Source organism: Ruditapes philippinarum, unplaced genomic scaffold (assembly GCF_026571515.1).
Source record: "Ruditapes philippinarum isolate M1 unplaced genomic scaffold, ASM2657151v2 ctg1435_1_1_1_1, whole genome shotgun sequence".
Taxonomy (NCBI): Eukaryota; Metazoa; Mollusca; class Bivalvia; order Venerida; family Veneridae; genus Ruditapes; species Ruditapes philippinarum.
Genome location: NW_026865317.1, coordinates 290,102 through 315,195, shown reverse-complemented (window position 1 = coordinate 315,195; position 25,094 = coordinate 290,102). Strand labels below are relative to the sequence as shown.

The 25,094-nt window shown below is 35.1% G+C and overlaps 1 protein-coding gene and 1 pseudogene across 1 annotated transcript in view; one reads left to right on the top strand and one right to left on the bottom strand.

Annotated features, from left to right (window-relative positions):
* Positions 1-25,094, top strand: part of LOC132728606 (inositol 1,4,5-trisphosphate receptor type 1-like) — a 132,750-nt gene that overhangs the window by 24,492 nt on the left and 83,164 nt on the right. Inside the window, exons 12-24 of the mRNA XM_060714279.1 lie at positions 420-592; positions 1,074-1,193; positions 1,950-2,162; positions 2,658-2,753; positions 6,515-6,670; positions 7,310-7,457; positions 10,420-10,570; positions 11,659-11,750; positions 18,699-18,795; positions 22,435-22,486; positions 23,139-23,304; positions 23,940-24,098; positions 24,752-24,850. Of these exons, the coding sequence (XP_060570262.1) occupies positions 420-592; positions 1,074-1,193; positions 1,950-2,162; positions 2,658-2,753; positions 6,515-6,670; positions 7,310-7,457; positions 10,420-10,570; positions 11,659-11,750; positions 18,699-18,795; positions 22,435-22,486; positions 23,139-23,304; positions 23,940-24,098; positions 24,752-24,850 (1,722 nt within the window). The remainder of the gene's footprint in view (positions 1-419; positions 593-1,073; positions 1,194-1,949; positions 2,163-2,657; positions 2,754-6,514; positions 6,671-7,309; positions 7,458-10,419; positions 10,571-11,658; positions 11,751-18,698; positions 18,796-22,434; positions 22,487-23,138; positions 23,305-23,939; positions 24,099-24,751; positions 24,851-25,094) is intronic.
* On the bottom strand, positions 17,106-18,329 carry LOC132728611 (uncharacterized; annotated as a pseudogene).

The window sequence follows — 25,094 nt, the reverse complement described above, 5'->3', positions numbered from 1 at the left end:
ATTGAGGTATTTGATAAATGCCAAAGAGAAAATCGCCCCTTTCAGACGAGCCTAGGTATAGGTTTACTAATAAATAAAGTTTACTATTGGTTTTGCTTTTGAAGCTGTTAAAATGTAATTGCCTTGGAAATATGAGAACACAAATTTACTCACAAGGCAGCAGATGGGTGTTAATTACAATGTTGTATACATAATTGCTTACATGTAAACATTAAATGGAATAAACTATGATGCAATTGACATGTCTATCCTACAATATTCACTGTGTTTTCCAGAATTTTATCCTCTTAACTTTTGTTGTCTGTGTAAAACAGTTAAGTACCACGGAAATATGAGGCACCAGTATACAGAATTATATTTTTTTTTGAATCACTATTTTGTATTTGAGATTTGTCTAATATATTTTGTTTGTATTCTAGGAATATATTGCGAAGAATTTCCCGTTCATGCAGAGACAGATAGGCTACGACGTGTTAGCGGAAGATACAATCACAGCGTTATTACACAACAACAGGAAGTTGTTGGAGAAACATATCACTGCATCAGAAATAGAAACATTTGTTAAACTGGTCAGAAAAAATAAAGAGCCAAGGTGGGTATTTGTCGTTTATAATTTTTGTAACGGTAATTATAATAACTTGTTTATTTCAGTAGTATTGAGCAATATTAGCCAGCATATATATTACCAATTCATAAGAGCTCTGAGGTTATAGTCATCAGTGGCCAAGTGGTTAAGGTCATTGACTTCAAACCACTTGCCCCTCAGTGCTGTGGGTTCAAATCCTGCCAGGGACTTTGACTTCTTTTATGTGAGGAAACTTGCTGACAGAACGCTTGTGGTTCTTATCAGGTGCACATCCAATGTCTGATGTAATGCATTGAGATTGTTAATGTGTGTATTGGGCTTTATACTATTGCACAGCAATGATCAAAATTAACAATTTAACTACCTCTGTTTCTGATTGAGTGATTAAAGATTCAACAAAGTGGTCTAACAAATATCCAATGTCTTACCATTTGATATAGTCACTAAGGTTTCATCTAGATAACTAGAATTCTATATTTTATTTCAGGTTTTTGGATTACTTGTCGGACCTGTGTGTATCCAATAAAGTTGCCATTCCAGTTACCCAGGAACTAATCTGTAAATGTTTACTTAGTGAAGAAAATAAAGACATTCTTATAGATACCAGGTACATAACACAATGTCACATCTTACAAGTCTGTTATTTGACTGTTAATCATGTCAAAGTATATGTTTGTGTGATGTGTAATTAATATGTAAAATATGATTTATTGATACATGAGGGGCTTCCATGGCAAAACTGTTAGAATTGATAATCACAGTTTAGCCAGGGATGTGTAATTCTGAGTGATATAAGTTTGAATATATAAATCAACTCCAGTTTAAATTTAAATAGAAATTTACTCAAGTTTAAATTTAAATTTTAAGTGAGGAAGCTAAATAAGATAAGTTTCAAGATGGTCAAAAGCTTTACTCTGTGGCTGAAATGAAAGAAAAGAAAAATACTTGATCAATACTTTGATGTTTTTGTCAGATCATTAAAATTTAGCGGCATGTAACTTCAAGGAATGTTTTAGAAAAGGCACAATATCAACAGTTTTCAGTGCATTTTACTAGAAACTTTTGTTATTTAAACAATATGATTTCCTTTCTTGTTGAACATTTACTATTATGTCCTTGTAAAGTGCCTTATAATGTAAGAAATAGCAGCATAGTAATTCAAACCTCTTGGCATTATAGTGACCTCCCTGTCAGCTCCAAACATTGAAAGGACTTCAGCTTATGCTGCTAAAATGTTTGCGAGCTGAAAGATCGGTCACTATGATTTTATGAGACCATCAGTGCTGCATACTACAGCTGTATTTCTTTGATACTAGTCATAGATTTAACATAGATATAAGCTCTATATAACTGTAAACACCAGAGTGATAAAGACGCAGACAGAGGTAGAGATGGAAGATGAGAACCCCGATGATGGTATCGTGGAGCCGTACTACACATTAGAGGAGGAGGAAGACGTGGTCGTGATATGGAAGGAAGATAACGGAGAACTACAACAAGAGGAGATAAGAACACTAGCAACAAATGCAGCAGAAGATCCTTCCAGTAGAGATAAAGCTGTACTCAAATATTACAGGTATAATTTCTTAGATGATATATAATTGATTGTCCCAATATATATGACGAGTACTGTATAATCATTATTATTCATGGGGCACTAATTTTTGTGGATAGGTCAATCCAAGAATTTAGAATCCAACAAAATCTTATTTCATCTACTGTACAATTATTTTTATTATGTTATTTGCATTTTTCGATTTTGCTAAAATAGCAATTCACAAATTTAAGAATCCATAAAAACCATCAAATTCTTATTTTACAAAAACCATGTATATTGTATACCCAAGAATTTAAGCGAGTTTACAGTATTTCACCATGTCTTTGTGGAATAGTGGTCAGTGTCTCTTGTAAAACATACTTTAAAATCTATTTATTGCTGAAGATAAAAGTTACTGTTATTATGACAACAAATTGGATTTTGGTATGCAACAAACTGTCAAAGTCATTGATATGCCAAATGGGTTTTGTTGAGATAATTGTAGTATTATATCTATATATTCAAATATTTCAGACACCAGTTAAACCTGTTCTCACACATGTGTCTAGATAGACAGTACCTGGCTATAAATGAACTTTCCAAGGACCTTGACATTGATCTCATTCTCAGGTAATATATCTTTACTTAAATATTCATTCAGGTAGGAAACAAGGCCTTCGATATTTTATTACTTAAAGTTTTACAATTAATTTTTTTTTAAGATTGAGTGTCTTATTGCCATCAATGTTAAATTTTTTTTGCAGTGTTACTTTGCGCTTTAACCATATTTATTTGAATGAATACATGGCTTGTTCTTACCATTCAGACAATATGATCAGTCAGAAACAAAGTTCTTTTTATACCCCCAAAAACGAAGTTTGGGGGGGTAAATAGGAGTCACCCGGTGGTCGGTTGGTCGGTCGGGCGGTCGGTCGGTCCAGACGTCCGTTGCATTTTCCTTGTCCGGAGCATAACTTGAAGACTAATGGTTGGAGTTCAATATAACTACACACAATGGTCAAGCACATTGAGAGGAAGTGCAGTGCACAAGAACCATAACTCTATCTTGACTAATTACAGAGTTATTGCCCTTTGTTACTTTTCCTTGTCCGGGGCATAACTTGAAAACTACCGGTTGGAATTCAAAACAACTTCATACAATTGTCAAACACAATAAGGGGAAGTGCAGTGCACAAGAACAATAACTCTATCTAAAGTTATTACAGAGTTATTGCCCTTTTGTTGCTTTTCCATTGCTTTTTTTTTTGTCTGTTGCATTTACCTTGTCCGGAGCATAACTTGAAGACTAATAGTTGGAATTCAATATAACTACATACAATGGTCAAGCACATTGAGAGGAAGTGCAGTGCACAAGAAACATAACTCTATCTTGACTAATTACAGAGTTATTTCCCTTTGTTACTTTTCCTTGTCCGGGGCATAACTTGAAAACTACTGGTTGGAATTCAAAACAACTTCATAAAATTGTCAAACACAATAAGGGGAAGTGCAGTGCACAAGAACCATAACTCTATCTAAAGTAATTACAGAGTTATTGCCCTTTGTTACTTTTCCATTGCTTTTTTTTTTGTCCGGACTATAACTTGAAGACTAATTGTTGGAATTCAATATAACTACATACAATGGTCAAGCACATTGAGAGGAAGTGCAGTGCACAACAACCATAAGTCCATCTTGATTAATTACAGAGTTATTGCCCTTTGTTACTTTTCCTTGTCCGGGGCATAACTCGAACACTACTGGTTGGAATTCAAAACAACTTCATACAATTGTCAAACACAATAAGGGGAAGTGCAGTGCACAAGAACCATAACTCTATCTAAAGTAATTACAGAGTTATTGCCCTTTGTTACTTTTCCTTTGCTTTCTTTTGTCCCGACCATAACTTGAAGACTAATTGTTGGAATTCATTATAACTTCATACAATGGTCCATGAGAGGAAGTGCAGTGCACAAGAACCATAACTCCATCTTGACTTATTACAGAGTTACTGCCCTTTGTTACTTTTCCTTGTCCAGAGCATGACTTGAAAACTACTGGTTGGAATTCAAAACAACTTCATACAATTGTCAAGCACAATAAGGCCATTATTTTTTGATATGTCGGTTTACTGACCCGCCGACTCTGTATTTTGGGAAAATGAAAAAAAAAAAAAAAATCTGCCCCCAAAAAAATTCTGTGTTGTCTTGAAATACGCTGCTAATAACGACTTGTCAAAGAAATGTCGCGGTAAGTATTTTAATTAACTGTTAAACCTACCATATGCCAGACTATTTTACATACGATTTATACAGTGAGATACGCAACCGGTTATCTTTACTCGAGAATAGCCTGTCGTCTGCTAGTTGGGGAAAGTGTTTATTGAATTTGGTGTATTATGAAAGAATGTCTGTTAAATGGGGTCAAGCCATTCTCACAGAATTATAATTAGGCTTTGATCATATATCATCAATGCATTGAAGGTCGAAATGCGTAAAAATGTAAAAAAAAAACACGCCAAATTACGTAAGCAATTACATTCAAGGACAGAGCGAGAGAAATCTGCTGCAATTGACAAGATCAGTATTTTCAGATTTAACAAAAAAAAATTAGTCTTTAAAAGCAGATTGAATACAGGTTTTCAAACAAACAAAATAAAAAAATGCCCGCACTTACTTTTAATAGATTTTTATGTCAAAAATTGACCTGCTTTTTATCCGATAAAAATATTTTCTCAATGGGCAAAATTGAACATGACTTTGTGTAATCTTTTCTTGACACTTTTTTTTAACATCTGATCTATAAAGAAATGAGTGCCAGTCAGCTGATTTTCGGCACCTTTGATGATTCAGATTACACAGCAGTGTGTAAACATCAAAGAATGACAGATTCTTTTGAAGAGCTCGCTTGCCACTTGTCAAAAGTCATTGTGTGTAGATTTCATGTGTGTTTTTAAACAATGGCAATATGAGCAAAAGTTTTTTTTTTGTATTTAAACAATCTTTGGAATAGACAATCGGCGATGTATTTAATTTCATTGCTCTAGTAAGTACTATGTATATGTATGCACCACATTTATAGTTATGAAAACTTTTTTTTTTTTTTTGCCGCCGCCGACCCTACCTTTTTTTGGAAAAAATCAGTAAACCAAAATATAAAAAAAAATTGGCCTAAGAGGAAGTGCAGTGCACAAGAACCATAACTCCATCTTGACTAATTACAGAGTTATTGCACTTTGTTACTTTTCCATTGCTTTCTTTTTTCCGGACCATAACTTGAAGACTAATTGTTGAAATTCATTATAACTTCATACCATGGTCAAGCACATTGAGAGGAAGTGCAGTGCACAAGAACCGTAACTCCATCTTGACTTATTACAGAGTTACTGCCCTTTGTTAATTTTCCTTGTCCAAAGCATGACTTGAAAACTACTGGTTGGGATTCAAAACAACTTCATACAATGGTCAAGCACAATAAGGGGAAGTGCAGTGCACAAGAACCATAACTCCATCTTGACTAATTACAGAGTTATTGCCCTTTGTTACTTTTCCTTTTCCAGAGCATAACTTGAAAACTACTGTTTGGAATTCAGTACAATTTCATACAGTTGTCAAGGACATTAAAAGGAAGTGCAGTGCACAAGAGCCATAACTCCATTTTGACAAAATACAGTTACTGCCCTTTTATACTTTTCCTTATCCGGAGCATAACTTAAAACGTACTGGTTGGAATTCAAAATAACTTCATACAATGGTCAAGCACAATAAGAGGAAGTGCAGTGCACAAGAACTATTACTCTATCTTCAGTATTTATAGAGTTTTTGCCCTTTGTTCCTTTTCTTTGTCTTTCTGGACTTATTACAGAGTAATTCAATTAAACTTCATCAATGGCCAACCACATTGAAAGGAAATGCAACATACAAGAACCACAACTATCTTTAATTGCCCACAACCATAACTCTATATTTCAATTCTTTTACAAGGTATTCTGTTACTAGTAACATCCTCATTTCCGAAGCAGTCTTGTGGGGGTATTAATCACATTTAGTGATAGTTCTAGTTTTTTTTCAGAATTAAATGTTATGTCAAATGCTCATTCTGTAATCTGAATTACCATTACTATTTATGATAAGTTATTTTTCTCTTTAGTTATTTTTCAAAGAAAATATGACCTGTTGCGCGGTCATTGATTCCAGCACTTTCAAGTGTTGAAAATTGAGTACCACTCAAGCCGCTGACAGGGGGCATGAGGGATGTTGCACTTTTTTATTATCCCTCATGTACAGACTCAATCAAAGCGAGTCTGCAATTTTCATGTAATTTTGTTGTGATTAATGCTTCGGAGGGATCACCCTTCTTCCAGATTGTTAACATTATTTTTGTGTTTGTAGATGTATGTCAGATGAGAAGCTACCATTTGAGTTACGTGCCTCCTTCTGTCGTCTGATGTTACACATGCACGTTGATAGGGAGCCACAAGAGACGGTTAAACCTGTGAAATATGCCAGACTCTGGAAGGAAATACCTGCTCAAATTGCAATTGAAGAGTATGTATCAGACTCATTATATGTTCCCCTTTGGTGTGTGTTTTTGTAACTGGAATGTAAAAGTATTAATGAATAAAACATAGTATGTGTACCCTATGTAACAAAACTTTATTTATCACACATCCGCGTTGATTTTGCGACTCCATAAAAATGATATTGAACGTCCGTGCATATATTTATTGACTTGACGTCATTAGCGTTATACAAACATAGTGTAAAGATGCCCTAAATGTCAGTGTTATACTATAGGCACATCAATGAAAAATGACTCTTATTTTACATTAAACGGTCTTTATTTTAGGTATGTGATGAATAGAATATTAGATTTGTGTAATAATTCGTATAATTTTATTCAAATTGTGCAATAAATTCAGTATTGAACTTGCACTCATTCAATATCCTCTATATATTTTCAAGTAAAATAGTGAAGATTATTATACAAAAATATCATGGTATAGATAAAACCTTACGTGATTGCTGATCTTGGAACCACTTGTTGCATGGGTAGAATCTGTTGCTACCATCAGACTGACTGAAAATAATGTCATATACTTGAATATGGGTAGTTTAGTAAATTTTTCCATTTTAACCATGGTGATATTTTACTTATATTTTAATGATCGTGTCATCTGCTTTAAGTTATGAATCCAACATTGGTAAGGATCCAGAAAAGGAGCGTGTGAAGCCAGCATTTGCTCAGACAATAATGTTTGTGGAGGATTACCTTACGGAAGTTAGTCAGGATGGGTCATTTGCTGATAGGGAACAGAATAAACTAACATATGAGGTGAGATCTTTAGTGACAAAAACCATTCTTCTACATGGTTTAACCCATGGCCTGATGGAAGAGAAAGTGGATCAATTTTTGCAACCATTAGATGCCCATCAAGCCTGAAAATTGGTGCTGTCTGACTAGAGTCTGACTTAATTAAAGTTTTTATCTTGAATTGCCCAAATTTATCATTGATAGTCTCAAAATGGAAGCTGGGTATATCCATTTAAGTAATGTTGAGGGTTAAATTGAAATATTACTTGTTATAAGGTCCTTTTGTGTATTTGTGGATGAAAAAATGTGAGGGGGCATCTGTGACAGAGTGGTTAAGGTTGTTGACTTCAAATCACTTGTCTCTTGTAACTGTAGGTTCAAGCTGTGCTGGCATCTTTGGATTCTTTCATGTGAGAAAGCTATCCAGCTAGCTTACAAAATGTTGTTGGTTCTACTCAGATGCCAGTTTGTGTCTGTAATAATGTACAGAGGGGTACCTGAGGTATTCTTCAACCAGTAAAGCTGGAAAGTCACCATATGACCTATACTGTGTTGGTGTGATGTTAGACCCAAACAAAAAATCAGCAGATGTGAGATTGATATTAGATAGCATGTGAAAAAAAAACATCGCTAAAGCCAAGTGTAAACATACATCTAATTGTTTTTATGAATGTTTACTGACATTGATAACTGTCAACAGATATGAATTACGAATTTGTGTACATATAATCTGACCAGATTTTTTCAAAGATAATACCATCATACCAATATTATTATGCCCCCTTTTCAAAAAAAGGGGGTATATTGCTTTGCACTTGTCGGTCCGTCGGTCCCTTAGGCCTAGGAACTTCAAACTTGGTATGGTGATTGGTCATGACAAGTAGATGAACCCTATTGATTTTGGGGTCAAGGGGTCAAAGGTCAAGGTCACATTGACCTTGTAAGCAAAAATGGTTTCCGATCAATAACTAAAGAACCTTAAGGCCTAGGAACTTCAAACTTGGTATGGTGATTTGTCATGATCAGTAGATGACCCCTATTGATTTTGGGGTCAAGGGGTCAAAGGTCAAGGTCACATTGACCTTGTAAGCAAAAACGGTTTCCGATCAATAAGTAAAGAACCTTAAGGCCTAGGAACTTCAAACTTGGTATGGTGATTGGTCATGATCAGTAGATGACCCCTAACGATTTTGGGGTCAAGGGGTCAAAGGTCAAGGTCACATTGACCTCTTGGGTAAAAACGGTTTCCGATCAATAACAAAAGAACCCTTAGGCCTAGGAACTTCAAACTTGGTATGGTGATTGGTTATGACCAGCAGATGAACCCTATTGATTTTGGGGTTAAGTGGTCAAAGGTCAAGGTCACATTGACCTTGTAGGTAAAAACGGTTTCCGATCAATAACGAAAGAACCCTTAGGCCTAGGGACTTCAAACTTGATATGGTGATTGGTCATGATCAGTAGATGACCCCTATTGATTTTGGAGTTAAGGGGTCAAAGGTCAAGGTCACATTGACCTTGTAGGTAAAAACGGTTTCCGATCAATAACGAAAGAACCCTTAGGCCTAGGGACTACAAACTTGATATGGTGATTGGTCATGATCAGTAGATGACCCCTATTGATTTTGGGGTCAAGGGGTCAAAGGTCAAGGTCACATTGACCTCTTAGGTAAAAACAGTTTCGGATCAATAACTAACGAACCCTTAGGCCTAGGAACTTCAAACTTGGTATGGTGATTGGTCATGATCAGTAGATGACCCCTATTGATTTTGGGGTCAAGGGGTCAAAGGTCAAGGTCACATTGACCTCTTAGGTAAAAGCAGTTTCCGATCAATAACTAAAGAACCCTTAGGCCTAGGAACTTCAAACTTGGTATGGTGATTGGTCATGACCAGCAGATGACCCCTACTGATTTTGGGGTTAAGGGGTCAAAGGGAAAGGTCACATTGACCTTGTAGGTAAAAATGCTTTCCGATCAATAACTTAAGAACCCTTAGGCCTAGGAACTTCAAACTTGGTATGGTGATTGGTCATGACCAGCAGATGACCTATTGTTTTTAGGGTCAAGGGGTCAAAGGTCATGTAACATTGACCTTGTAGGTAAAAACGGTTTCCGATCAATTAACTAAAAACACTTAGGCCTAGGAACTTCAAACTTTGTATGATGATTGGTGGTGACCAGCAGATGACCCCTACTGAGTTTTGGGTCAAGGGGTCAAAGGTCAAGGTCACATCGACCTTGTAAGTAAAAACGGTTTCTGATCAATAACTTAAGAACGCTTAGGCCTAGGAACTTCAAACTTGGTATGGTGATTTTTCATGACCAGCAGATTACCCCTTTCGATTTTGGGATCAAGGGGTCAAAGGTCAAGGTCACATTGACCTTGTAAGTAAAAACGGTTTCTGATCAATAACTAAAGAACACTTCGGCCTAGGAACTTCAAACTTGGCATAGTGATTGGTCATGATCAGCAGATGACCCCTATTGATTTTGGGGTCAAAGGTCAAGGTCACATTGACCTTGTATGTTAAAACGGTTTTTGATCAATAATAAAAGAACCCTTAGGCCTAGGAACTTCAAACTTGGCATGGTGATTAGTCATGACCAGCAAATGACCCCTATTGATTTTGGGGACAAGGGGTCAAAGGTCAAGGTCACATTGACCTTGTAGGTAAAAACGGTTTCTGATCAATTAAGTAAAAACGCTTAGGCCTAGGAACTTCAAACTTTGTATGATGATTTGTCTTGACCAGCAGATGACCCCTATTGAGTTTTGGGTCAAGGGGTCAATGGTCAAGGTCATGACCAGTAGATACTTGATAACCCTTATTAATTGTTTGATCACTGGGTCAGAAGTCATGCATAATTACCTTATCACATGAATAATTGGCTGCTGATAGGGGGCATACATGTTTTACAAACATATCTTGTTATTTTTGATGATACTTACTGTAAGAAGAAGTACTTTTATTGTTTTACAGGTTGTGAATTTAGCTAGAGAATTGATCTACTTTGGTTTCTACACATTCAGTGATTTGTTACGACTAACAAAGACACTGTTGTCTATACTTGACTATGTACCAGAACATATGGGAGGTTTACCTGTCAACAAGCTGGCAGTCACAGCAGAGGGTTAGTTACATTTAAAGTTATATTCACAAGTTTCTATATGAGCTCAGCTGGAATCTCTTGTATTAAAAAACAAAATGAATTATCTTGTGCAAAAAAACAAATGAATTATTACATGATAACTATCATAAAGACCATTTAAAAAATACTAAATGTCGTAAAGGGTACTTGTGTAGACAAATATAATATAGGTAACAGCAACAATAAATGATCAGTCTCATTGTGGGATCTAAGGTACAATATATTCAGTGAGTGAAGCACACAATTTGTTGCTAAACATTAAAAACCCTTCATTATAATATTTCATTCTGGAAGATTTTACTCTGTTTACATACAATATCTATGTGTGTTACATAACAGAGACATTTTTTGTATCAACTATTGGGAATCAACCATGAGATCATGAGAACATTATAGATTATTCTGTTTTTTATGCTCCCCGAAAAATTTCGGGAGAGCATATAGTCGTTGGGTTGTCCGTCCGTCAGTCCATCCGTCTGTACGTACGTCCGGAATTTGTGTCCGGCCCATAACTTTGTTATTTGAAGTCGGATTTTAAAACTGTCTCACAGAGATGATCACCATATTGAGACTACGTGTCGCGTGCAACATTTGGGTGGCTACCTTGAAGGTCAAGGTCACAGCATGACCTTGCAGCAAAATTGTGTCCGGTCCATAACTTCATTATTTGAAGTCGGATTTTAAAACTATTTCACAGAAATGATCACCATATTGAGACGACGTGTCACGCGCAACATTTGGGTCGCTACCTTGAAGGTCAAGGTCACAGCATGACCTTGCAGCAAAATCATGTCCGGCCCATAACTTTGTTATTTGAAGTCGGATTTTACAACTATTTCACAGAAATGATCACCATATTGAGACAATGTGTCATGCACAACATTTGTGTTGTTTTTACACTTTGAACTTTGTCTGTGACATAACTCTGACACTACAAGAGGTATACCTTCCTGTGTCCAAAACCTATTGGGGGAGCATCACCCGGTTCAACCGGCTCTTGTTTAAGTTTTATAAGAAATAGTTCTTACCCTATTAGGCTTGTACGGTTTATTTTTGTTGCTATTTTCAAGACCCTGCTGATGATTTGCCTACAAAGAGAAGAACAGAGGACACTGATACAATGGTGATGGATACAAAACTTAGAATTATAGAAATTTTGAAGGTAATTATGTACAAAATATAAGCATTTTGTGCTTTGTTCACTTAATACTGTACTTGTAAATTGAGGATTATAAATACAGGTTAAGTTTTCTGAATTATATAAGAGGAAAAAGAGAAATGTAATATTTAAAGACTAACATTGTCTTCTGGCTAGGTTAATCTTGTCATTTCTTTGGTACATGTACAATTATTTTTTTAAATATTGATATATAATTAAATTTGCAGTATTTAAAATAATAATGTCAAGAAAAAATATACGAAAATAATTTGAAGTTTCAGCTTTATTTTCTGACCTAAAGGAGATGATTATAGGTTTTGAATTTTTAACTTCAACATTCCTACTATATCAGTAAGTATGAAAGTTGGGGTTTATGTTTAAACAATGTGAAGATATGTAACAAAAATAAGTAATTTTGATATTTTTTTGCTCCACTTTTAGAAGAATACAGAGAGCTTTTGTTGTTATCCTGGCGAGGGTGACACACTTTGGTTAAGTTTTTACCCACAAGTTGGTATCTCCAAAACTACTGAAGGGAATGGCTTGGAACTTCACACACTTGTTTGTCATAATAGGAGGTTACTGCTCATTGCCCATATAACTCTTAACATTGAGAACTAGTCTAGCACACTCTCTTGTATTATTTACCATTTGTAGGGATGAAAATGAAAAGGAAAATAATTTTTAAAGTTGATATTATAAGTAAAGAATGGGTTAAAGATACAAGGTTTTTATTATGATACAATAATATATATGATGTGCATTATAAAAGGAATATGCCATAGAGTTAAGTCAAGTGAAGTAGTTTATGCTAAATAAGGTTTCATCTGCCTGTAGAGGCACATAAAAGCAGCTTTCCCTATTGAGTACTGACCCCAGACATGTCATCAGTCATGCCCTTAAAGGGTAAATTTTGAAGCACAAAGTGGTGATAATTTACCTCCGTGCAATTTTCACTGAGTATTAGCCATAGTGATGAATTTTGAGCCAAAAGTAGGTCACTGTTTGGTAAAAAATGAGAACCTAAATGTACAATAAGTACCCAGAGACAAATAACATAGAGTTATAAATTGTCACTATATAAATATCCCTTTCTACAGTCGGAGATAGAAGGAAATGTTCACCAAAAAAACACCCAAGTTCACATTATCTTGTCAAGGGTGAATGTTTTGTTCTATCATCCATATTGTGATATTTATATCTTGTTATACCAACCATACCAATATTTAAGATAGACATTTCGAATTTAATAAGTTATAACTGAAACCAAGCACCTGGTATTTGCATGAGAAGGTCGTTTGGTAATGTCATGTGATTTAGTAATGTCATGTGACAATACAGATTGTTTTCTGACATAACATATGGCTCTATAGTAAATAAATTGTGTGAGGTATAATGATTGTATTGTATTATTGAATAATACATGCAAAAGTTGTGTTTTTACCAACATTTGAAATCAGGACTAGAGAAAGGTAGGTAGTAAGCACTTGCTACCCAGGAAGACAGGTTTTTTTTTATTTACTAAACAAGGTAGCTTGAGCCCTAATTCCTTCATTGTTAGTTATATGATTTACAATGAACATAATGATGGAAATAACAGCAAAATCCTTATTCCCAGGTAAATTAAAAAAGTATATTATGCTCTAATATATCTAAAAGTGTGGGTTAATGTAAGATTGGTTTTAAAGGTACTTCACTGAGGTATTTTGACATAAGGAACATCTTTACATGTGCACTTATTGTCTAATTAAAATTAAATGAAATGTTGAATTAAGTCTGAGAAATATGTCTAGAATTTCATTGAGTTTGTTATTGTGAAACATTTTGAAATAACTGTTAACATGGGCATAATATACTTGTAAATAAAAATAGTTAATATGAGAAAAATACAATTTTATTTTATTGTTAAAAGGACTCCTTTACATTTTAAGTTGAATTTTATTTTTATTTGTCCTCAAGGCCATGGATTATCTTTTTGTTTCATATTACAGTGCTTTTTTTTCACATAAAAGGAAAAATAGTGATGAGGTCCTTTTAAATCACATACATCCTTTATAATACTACGGACACCCTGCTATCACAATCTTTATTTCTCTTCTGAAGAGAACTTGAATATTACTCTCTGTTTACAATAACTGATTTTACACTTGGCATCACATAGTCACTTATGTGTGCGACCAGAACTAATAACAGATAAACAACATGATAATTTGACAATTATACTTTTATTAAGGTACTTCATAACCTTGTGGCGGAAATTATGGCTGCAGACGGGCAAAACCCATAAATTTTATCCAGTCCCGGGGGGAGACTACTAACTGCCTTGTTACACTGGCAAGTCAGTGACCCAGGTTTACAACCTGGTGTCAGTCCCAAAAGTTGAACACGCTTAAGTGGACAGGTGTTAGCGGGCTGCCAAGATTACATCTGACTCCTGAGCAACGAGGGTCCCGGACGTAGCCCTGCCCTGGGCCTCCCCTCCATACGTAGAGGTGGAGGGGGGTGCCAACGTAACCCTGGAGTGCACCCCACCATAATACATAAAACTAATACATACAATGAACCTGCATGCTTTCAAGCAAGTCAGGCCAGGAGAAAGAGCCAGACAGTACCGTAACCCTGTAAAATTGTTTTGAAAAAAGAAAAGGGGAAAATTTTTAAACCGGGGGTTTTGGGACCAAAATTGGTTTTTTCCCAAAAACAGTATGGAATTTTGGGGTTAAAATCCCCCCAAGCAATATGGGGTTAAAAATTTTAATGGTTTTGGCCTCATTTTAAAAAAAAATTTTTAAAATTGGCATATTCACTTTTTTTTTCTTTTCTTAAAATTTCTTCCGCAAAAACCAAAAGGTTGCATTTTTGGGGGCCAAAAATTAAAAAACCCTCTTTTTTTTTAAAAAAGGGGAAAATTGGGGGAAAAACCCCTAAAATTTTATGGGGTTTTAAAGTTTTACAGGAAAAAGGTTTTGGTTCCTCCCAAAAATTAAACACCCAATCCTTTTTCCCTTCAAAAATTTTACCCCCCGGGTTCCCCCCTCCTGATGAACAAAATTGATACTTTGTCAGGGGCTTGGTATTGAAGTGGATAAACAGATTATCCCTGTCGGCTGCATGGGGACGGTTCTTAAGGTACTTTGATAGACTGTTAACTGGACAATGGATCCCACCATTAGCTTTAATTTGTAATGTGACCGATAGACCTAGCTGATCAGTTTTTGACCATCTAATTTTCAAAAAGACTGTGTTATTAGATAGATGAACATCACTAACTAAACAACTGTTTATGGTTAGACGATATAGTGCTGGGTACTGTGAACTCACTGACTCTTAGCAAACCAAAGAATGCCAAGGAGAAAGCTGCAGTGAACATGACTTGTTCATATTTGTTGCTACATATATATTTTAGACTGTAAATCATTTTATCAAGTAAGGTAAGTGTAATAGGAGCCCTTAAATCATTAACATGCCTCCCTTTTAGGCGGCGTAGGCCCTCAATTGCCTTAATCACTAAGAAGGATTTTTGTGGGGTCTGTTAGACTACCCACTTTATGGGCATAACCGATTCCCGACATATAAGTAGAAATTGAAGAGGCGGACAGACCTTGCTGGGCGTAATAAGCAATAAAAAGAAGTAAATCTTTAATAGGGACTGGCCAAGTGTCTGGTAATTGATAGTTATTTCTAAAGTTGAATAACTTTTGAATGCTTGTTGCATAGGTTTTACGGGTAGATGCAGCCACTGAATTAGAAATTAATAGCTGTGCAAGACTATCTAGATGTTCCACAGGTGGGATGGAATCTGTGTGGGTTGCCAGTCTGCTCTGGCGCTGCCTGTCTGAATCTGGCCCACTGTGGAACGAGAAAAGTGCATCTGCTATGACGTTTTTTTAGAAGGGATATAAGTGGCTTTAATAGAGATATTGTGAGTTAGCATAACCAAAACTAGATGTCTAACTAGATTCATAATTCTCTCGGATTTACATGTTTGAGATGAAATGATATGTATCACAGCTTGATTATCTAATGTGGAATAATATTTTCTTATTACGAAAAGAATTTGACCAAGTAACAATGGCTGCCACAAACTGGAAAAAACTCTAACAGAGTCATGTCTCTAGTGAGTCCTCCTATAACCCAATGTGAAGGCCATGAGCCCTGTGACCAATGGCCTGCAAAATAGATACCATACCCTCCTGTAACACCACCTGAACTGTCCGGTATATATTTCAAGGGTGTTGTCTGAAAAGCCAAATAGGGTCAGATATCAAGGTTATTCCATTGTATGACTGGAGGAAATGTAACCAAAGACCTAGGTCTTTACGCATATTGGCAGAAACCCTTTATCTTATGATGAGGTTTTATTACACCTATGGTTGCATCAATTAGCCTTCTGCAGAATGCTCGCCCTGGGGCAATAACTCTGCAGGCAAAATTCAAAAGATCCTAGTAGGGACTGCATGTCCTTGAGGGAAATTTTTTTAGCATTTTTATTGCTATGATAATTTTTTGTCTAAGATCTACGAGCTTGTCATTAGGTAACCGCATTGACATCTGTACAGTATCAAATTCAACCCCCAGGTAAACCAAACATGTAGATGGAGCACATGTTTTTGTCAAGCGCAATTGGTATACCAAATTTTTTACAAGTATTTTCAAAAGATTGCAATGTATGTCCAGGTTGAATATGATTAGATGACTCACCAAATAGGAAGTCATCTAGATAATGCAAGATGTTTGAGTTATGACTATTGGCAACTACCACCCAATGTAAAAAGGAAGCAAATTTTCCCCAGAGGGCACAGCTAATTGAAGACCCAAAGGGAAGCATTTTTGTCATAAAAAATAGTAAGTAACTGGTTTACCTTTTTCTCTGACCATTACTTTAAAACCAAGCAGATCAAAGTCTGCTGGGGAAATGGGGAGAAGGCGAAAATGCTGACTTTTACATCAGATTTGCTAAGTAGGGCACCCTGACCTAATCTGGCAACCATATCTGCCGCTTGATCAATTGTTGAGTACGACACAGAGCAATGATCTTCATCAATATAGTCATTAATAGATCTATTTCTGGATAAGACAGGTGGTGAATTAGACGGTAGTCACCGCCTTTTTTGGGAACTAAACCAATGGGAGAAATTTGTAATGTTGGAAATGGGATTCTGAGAAAATGGGCCTGCTACCCTACCGACTTGTATTTCTTTAATTATTTTTGTATGCAGGACCCCTGGGAGTTCCCTGGCACTGCGTAAAATTTTGGAGAGTCTCTGTGTACCCGGGGGCCCTCGTATTGTAAGGGAAAACCTTTTGATATGCCTGTGATAAGGTCTTTTGCTGCACTAAATGGGTAAAGTTTCAAAGCTTTTTAGTAATTCAGTGATATTTAATGGTGTATTGCCGATCTGATAAAGAGGTGAGGTACTATTGACCAGTGTGGCATACTGTCTGTGCATGTTTTCCTCCGCATAGCCTGCAGACATGACTGTACCTACAAGGAGTAAAAGGACAATGACTACCAGAATTGAAGTAATTACATGAAAATGACTTAGGACTGGAGGTACGTTGTTTATTAAACTTAACTGCAGGGGTGCCCGTAATTTGAGATGTTGTTTTACTATTATAGGCAGTACTCCTGGTTTGACCTGCAAAATCAGGTACTCTAGGTGATTGACCATTTACATAGAGCAACCAAAGTTCTAAATCAATGGTGCCCCAAGACCTAGATGGGTTGTTTGATTGGACCTGGCGGAATTGTTCATCATATTTCCACCAGGAGTCTGATCTTGTTGCTGCTAAGCGTACATCCGCGGAGGTATTTTAACAGCTCCTGGGATCTGTTGGGAAACCTTTCCAGGTAAATGCCAATAAAAACGATGAATGCCGATGTCCATTGTTCAATAGACATTTTGAAAATTGACCCCCTTGGCTTTGTGACGCATAACCTCCCGTTTCTAAATTGCAGTTCCCCAATTTGACCCTCTTCAGAATACTCTTGAAGCTGGCGGGATGACTTTAGAAGAAGTGCCAGGTCGGTAAATTCTCCAGCCCAAATTTTTTCTTTTATTTTTTCAGGAATAGTACTTCCTAAACTATGAAAATTTTTCATCAATGTTTACAGGATTTGATAGTTGAGTTGGCGAGTTATGAACCATTACTGAATCAAAGGGTTGATAATCTAATGAGGGTGGCGATGGAAATGAAACATACGGCCGGGTACCTTGTAATGGTGATTCCCGCGCTTCTACATCGCCGCCTCCCTGACTGGCACTGTTAACCGGTGTTTCCACCAAACCGCCTTGGGATTGTCTGCTGCGTTTAGGCCTATTCTCATTCGCATCTGTCCCGCTCCTTTTCTTGGTTTTACTTTTTGGCATTATTTTATTCTTTTTATTTTAACTTTTTCGGTGCGTTTTTGAAGGTCACTGTTTCGGAAAGTTCCCGGATAATGATTCGCCTCCTTTGAAGAGTATCTTAGTATGTCTAAATTCCGTACTTTACTTTACCGGATTAAACTGCACCTACCCACCCGCTAGATGATGTGTTTAAGAAGGATTATCGAATACGAGATTCTGGATAATCCCTATTATGTTAGGGAGGAGAGTGGGGCAGGGTATGGGTTACAGAGCTGGAATCCTGATGAAGAGGAGGATTAAGGGGATATGGAAAATCATGAATTTCAATTCTGAATTCCTCATTTAGTTTACAGAGACTACCTCTCTCTTACTGTAAATAAGTCAATAATTTTGGTAGTAGAAAATGACTGACCAGATAACTTGATGAGTAATTTGTTCTTGCAGGAGGAAAAAGACATATACATTCTGGAAAAAGAGTATTTGGCTGAAAATTTTTAGTCTTACCTTTGGCATTAAAAAGCACTGTAATATATATGAATTCTATCTTTTGTTTTGTTTAAACATGGCCGCATTATTACTATTTCGTTTTGCCCAATTTCAGTTTATTTTGGATGTGAGACTAGATTATAGAATCACATGTTTGCTTTCAATCTTCAAACGAGAATTTGACGAGAATAATGCTCCAAGAGATACTGATGGTAATATTCAATTGAAATCAAATGAATGCAGTTTTTGAGCTTGTTTAAGCTTTTTTTTTCTTTTTTTTTTGAAAAAAAAAAGAAAAAAGCTTGTTTGAGCATTTTTATAATGATTGAATATATCTATATTTTATACTAAAGTTGCAAGGAACAAATATTTCTCACTCAATCAGTTACTGTACATGTAATAGAAAAAAGTTTTTTGCTATTAAGGTTTGAAAGAACGTTCGTAGCTTACTTAAAGTTAGATTGGAAGGAAATCAAAAATGTTACAAATTTTTTCAAAAAATCATGTTATACTTGAATGTATTGAGATTATATGTTTATGTTCCTTGTTGAACTTTAGATAATGAACTTTTGTTTGAAGATCGACTGAACCAGTATAAGAAGCATGTATGCTCAGGGTACAAAATGAACCTCTGAAATATGCAGCAATCATATCATATCCTAATCTTATGTTGTTCATCATGTGCAGAGGGGAGGGGGCTCACAGGGGCGAAGCTAAATTATGATAACTTGCATGGTGTGTAAATGTTTTCTACCAACTGAAGATCTTCAAATTAAAGTATTATTGTTTTCATTGTGATGAAATTCCTGAAATGTTACTGGTTATTGAATTTCAAATTAAAAACAAACAGGATTCATTTGATTTATGAAGATGCAAGTTCGAGAGGAAAAATTTGTCCAGCCTCATTTATTAAGTACATTCATTCTTATATAAAAATTAAAAAAAAAAAATGTTAAGGTATTAATATGTTTGTATCTCAGTAGGAAGGAACTCTGTTATTAATAATAATGATAAAATATTGTAATATCAGCTGTGGGAATTTCATCACTGTTGACAGTTATACCTGCCAGAGCTACATGCATCTGTTGTCAATGCTAATTGATTTACTAAACTGTTGTCATAGAAACATAATTAATAAAATGAGGACATAGCAGGTGTCCTTTGATAGTGGCAAAAAAAAAAAAAAAAAAAATGACATCATCAACACAGTCACAGAGAAGAAACATCAGAGTTTTAATTTTCTTGATTAAAAGTATTTCATTAGTACACTACAGAAACATATTAGTTAGTCAGTTAGCATTGACTTAGCATTTCTTACTGATTGATGTAATCATAAGCTTGAACTAACCAACCATTGTGACCATGTTTCAGTTTATCATGTCAGTGCGACTGGACTATAGAATATCCGTTATCCTGACTGTGTTTAAAGTACAGCGGGATATACACAGTCGGTATCGCTCTCGTGAGATTTGCACAAAAAAAATGTGTCTTGTGTATAAATGTTGTTTTATGTACACATTATAAGGCTGGTGTCACAAATGCACTTTGAGTTATGCCCCTACCCAAAAATCCCCAGAGAGAAACAAACTGTATACTTAATCAGAATATGTCTTGCTAAGAACCCATAATGATAAGTTGTTTTGTTTAAAAATCCTATTATGCCCCTACACAGTACTCCTAAGAGAGAAAAACAAACTGTATACTTAATCAGAATATGTCTTGCCAGCTACCCATAGGTTGTTTTGTTTAAAAATCCTATTATCACAGTTGCCATAAATTCATAGATAAATTTTGTTACCCTACTCATCAAAAGCTATTTTTTAAGAATGTCAGATGTTCTTAAAAAATGAATGCTAATTAAGAATAATAGTGAATGGGTACATAAAAATGTAGGGATAGGGTGAAACAATGTCCATCTATCTTTCTGATCTGATACTCAAAAGTCAAAGTGAAAGTGATATTGAGGTCAAGGTGAAAGTGACATTAAGGTCAAGGTGTAAGTGGCATTGAGGTCGAGGTGAAAGTGACATTAAGGTCAAGGTGTAAGTGGCATTGAGGTCGAGGTGAAAGTGACATTAAGGTCAAGGTGTAAGTGGCATTGAGGTCGAGGTGAAAGTGACATTAAGGTCAAGGTGTAAGTGGCATTGAGGTCGAGGTGAAAGTGACATTAAGGTCAAGGTGTAAGTGGCATTGAGGTCAAGGTGAAAGTGATATTAAGGTCAAGGTGTAAGTGACATTAAGGTCAAGGTGTAAGTGGCATTGAGGTCAAGGTGAAAGTGACATTAAGGTCAAGGTGTAAGTGGCATTGAGGTCAAGGTGAAAGTGACATTGAGGTCAAGGTGAAAGTGACATTAAAGTCAAGGTGTAAATGTCATTGAGGTCAAGGTGAAAGTGATATTGAGGTCAAGGTGAAAGTGATATTGAGGTCAAGCTGACAGTGATATTGAAGTCAAAGTTAAAGTGATATTGAGGATATTGAGCATAGTTAATGTGCACAATGTATTTTACCATTCCATTACCCATATAGTTTAATGTTACTGGGCTAAATTTTAATACCACACTATCCTGTACATAGCATTATTAAGGGGAGAGGTGGGGGCAATCATATTTTTAATATTACTTATTTTACTTTTTTTTGAAACTTTATTCTTTGCATAAATGTATTCATTACTTTTGGCATTTATTTGTTTGTTTGTTCTTTTATTTTCCAAAATATGCTTTTAATTAGGTAGGCTACCATTTTCATTTGTATATTTTTTTTCATTTTTGTATAACAGTGTAGTTTTGCAATAAGTATTTTGATTTAATTTCATAATAATATGTTGATTCATTTATTTATTTTTACACTGCTGTCAGATTCATATTAGTAGTTGGTTTTGTCACAAACAGTTGGTAACTACTGTTTTATTTCTTGGGAAGATTTTACACTTATTCAGCTAAACAATTATTGAGATTTGATGGATCTACCTACATCTCCTTTTTGCCTAACATAAGTTTGAGCTCTTCTGCTAGCATTGTGACTTCTGACAGGCATCATGAGTGTTTAAGGCTGCTTGATGACTTCAGATAACTTGCTCATTGTATTCTTCCGTATGAAAAAATCTTTCCAGCTTGCTTGTTGAAGGTTGATGGTACTACTAGTGTGCCCCTTATTGCCTGAAATAATGCTCCTCCAATTAACCTGGAAATATCTTATTACAACTTACGTGTGATTTCATTTATGCCTGTGTACTCATTAACTTATGTTATAGTTTGAATTCCCATGAGCATGCTTTATAGAATAGAATTTTGATTTTTTGTTATTTAATAACAGCCTGTCATTATTGATCCCCTGCTGCAATGTAGTAAGGGTTTTTTGAGGATTTTTTTTAAGGAATGGCCTCTTTCTGCCTGTTCAGGGTGAAAAAATCCACAAACATTTTCACTGCAACAGGGGAATATTGCTGTCCTTTAGACTGCCTAGTTTGTTTTATAGAAATGCATGGAATATATATTTATAATGCTACATGTATTAAACAGTAGTGTTTCATTTTAGTAAAATTTTATTTCGAAAAAATAAAATGAATTTCATTTCTAAAAACACCATGTCATTCATCAATATCAATACTTGATTTACCATTGACTTTATTTACTCAATATACCATGATGAATATTACATATAATTATGATCATTTAATGTAATTGTCATTTATTTTATTAAAGTGAGAAAATGATATTTTTGCAATATGAAATCAAGTAAAAAAAAAAATTGTATTTATCTACTTTATCTAGTAACAATTAAGTTAGTTTAACATGAAATATAATACCTGTTCATTGATGAATCAGGGCTAACAATATTTGTTCTATTGCAGGTTTAGATTTGGAGAGTATAGGGCAGCAGGCTGAGGATATTTTTGGTGGAAGGTAAGATACAAAAAAAGAAGATTTTTCCAATTTACCCTTAATACCACCCTAATACCTTAATAAATCTTGCTTATTTTTCAAACTGGACAAAACCATGTAACATTCTGGGAAAATTATGTACCAACTGAATAGTGATCTGTGCAGACCATGATGGGTAGAATCAGAGGGCTGCGGGTTAATATTGATATTCATCTTTGAAATGACTTCAAACGGCCATAACTGCAATTCTGCAAATTATATTGTGTTTAAAAGCATAATTTTTATTGTATTTACATCATAATAAGTGATTATGCATTTGCTTGGAGCTAAAAATAATATGGACAAATTTTTATGATTAATAATGTGCAAAAATATGCTTTACAGTTGTTTTAAACAAAACCAAAATGTTAATAATCTGTTCTTTTTGTTGAAAGTATACCTAGTGTACTTAGCTGTCATTTTAAAATAGTTGTATTAACAGCAGTCATCTGAATGTGTGTATTTAGTTAAAACTTGCTTCAGCTGGCTGTCAGTAGAATAAAACTGATCATGACCCAAATAAAAGTTCATCTCTCTTTTATTGTATTACCTGAACTGGAAAAAGAAGTTTTAAGTTATTGAAGCAAGTATTGGATTTGAAATAATTGTTTATATGTATGTTGTCATGTTACAGTGCTGAGACAGCTGAACTTGACCTAGATGATCAGGGAGGGAAGATGTTTCTACGTGTATTGCTCAACCTTGTCATGCATAATTACCCGGCACTTGTCTCCGGTGCTCTACAACTTCTCTTCCGACATTTCAGTCAGAGGAGAGAGGTTCTACAAGCCTTCAAACAGGTAAAACTCTTGTGTGATATTATAATATTGATAGTTATGATATATAGACTATTATTAGGTGATGGTGGTGTAGGTAGTTTTCACCCCGGATCAGGACAGTAAGCCACATTTAATTTACCATAGCACAGTTTACCAACCTCATCGTTCCTGGGCAGGATGTCAAGCAGTTTACCAGTTCTAGTTGCCTCCACTTTCACAAGGAACTGAACTTCTGTACATACCAGAGCAGAGGTACAGTGGGAATGACCCAAGAAATGATTTCATTATCAATCACAATCAAAGTGACCTGCACTGTTTGGGAATCAAACCCGGATTGCTGGATTCACAGTCCTATACTTTTATTAGGTTATAAAAACTAACTTTATCATGGAACTAGTCACATACATCTGCCTTATTTATAAATGATTATGTAGAAGATAAGATTAAGAATATTTAGTTAACCTTACCTGATTGGTTGAAAATTTCTTCATGATTCTGTTTAATGTTACAGACAGCAAGCATTGTACCAAGGCAAACATCTCAAGCGACCTGTTGAGACAATTGTGTCAAGGGACAAGCCTTTGCTTCTTATCAGAATTTGTCCCTTGTTAATTGTTTATCCATTTTTGTTTTCAAAACAAGATAAAATATTGCAGGTACAATTACTGGTGACAGACAGTGATGTAGAAAATTACAACCAGATTAAAACAGATCTGGATGAGTTACGGAACCTTGTTGAAAAGTCAGAACTCTGGGTATATAAGGAAAAGAAGGGAGACGACTCTAAAAAGAAAAAGTCAGGAGATAAAAAGAATGTAATTTGTTCTTTGTTGTATTATTTATATAATTTTAGACTTTACACTTCTATATATATATATATTGATGTTTCCACAATTAAACAATTAAGCTTTGATGTAGTATTATAATTTATAGCTTAACAGCTTTTGCAAAAAGAGTCCAAGCTATTATGTTTGCTTGGTTATCAACGTTGTTGTTGTTGTTGTGTAATGTTATGTAATGCAATGTAGCTCATTACTAAGAAAAGCTTTTAAAGACATCAACACAAAACTTGAATACTAAATAATCATGACAAGGTACAGATGTAAATCGGAGAACAACAATATTCTGTAATCTATATATTTTGGAGTTATGCCCCTTTTTTTAACTTAGAATTTTAGTCAAAATTGCTTATTGATAAAGGAGGATTAAAAGAATTATGCAAGGTATTAACACAACGCTTAGAATTAATGATTATTATGATAATTCACCGTTATATGAAACAAGTGCATTGTCCTAGAGGCGATATTATGTCTCTTTTTAACTTGGTATTTTTGTTTAAATTGTTTTTCAATAAAATATTTTGAAAACTATCAAAGATATTGTACTCTTTTTATAGGTATATTTGCTACTGGTTATTTTGTTGAAATATGTATTATAAAATCACTTTGTTGATTATTTTGTTTTCTAGAAGAAACCTTTTACATCAGAGAAAGGTTCAGCTATTGATCTGGATTTGGGACCACCTATTGACAAAAAACATGCAGAAAATTACAGGATTATTAAGAGGGTACATATATTTACAATCTTGCATCTATATGTATAAAATATTGCTTACACTTTAGTTTATACAGAATTTATTTTAGTTCAATTGTATAGGAAGCTATTAGGTTACCAGTACACTAACAAATCCGTTCCTGGAACCAATCAACCAGTACTGAGAAATGAGTGAAATATCTCTAGAAAGAGTAATCCCTCGGAAGCATTAATCATAACAAAATTACATGAAAATTGCAGACTCGGTTTGATTGTGT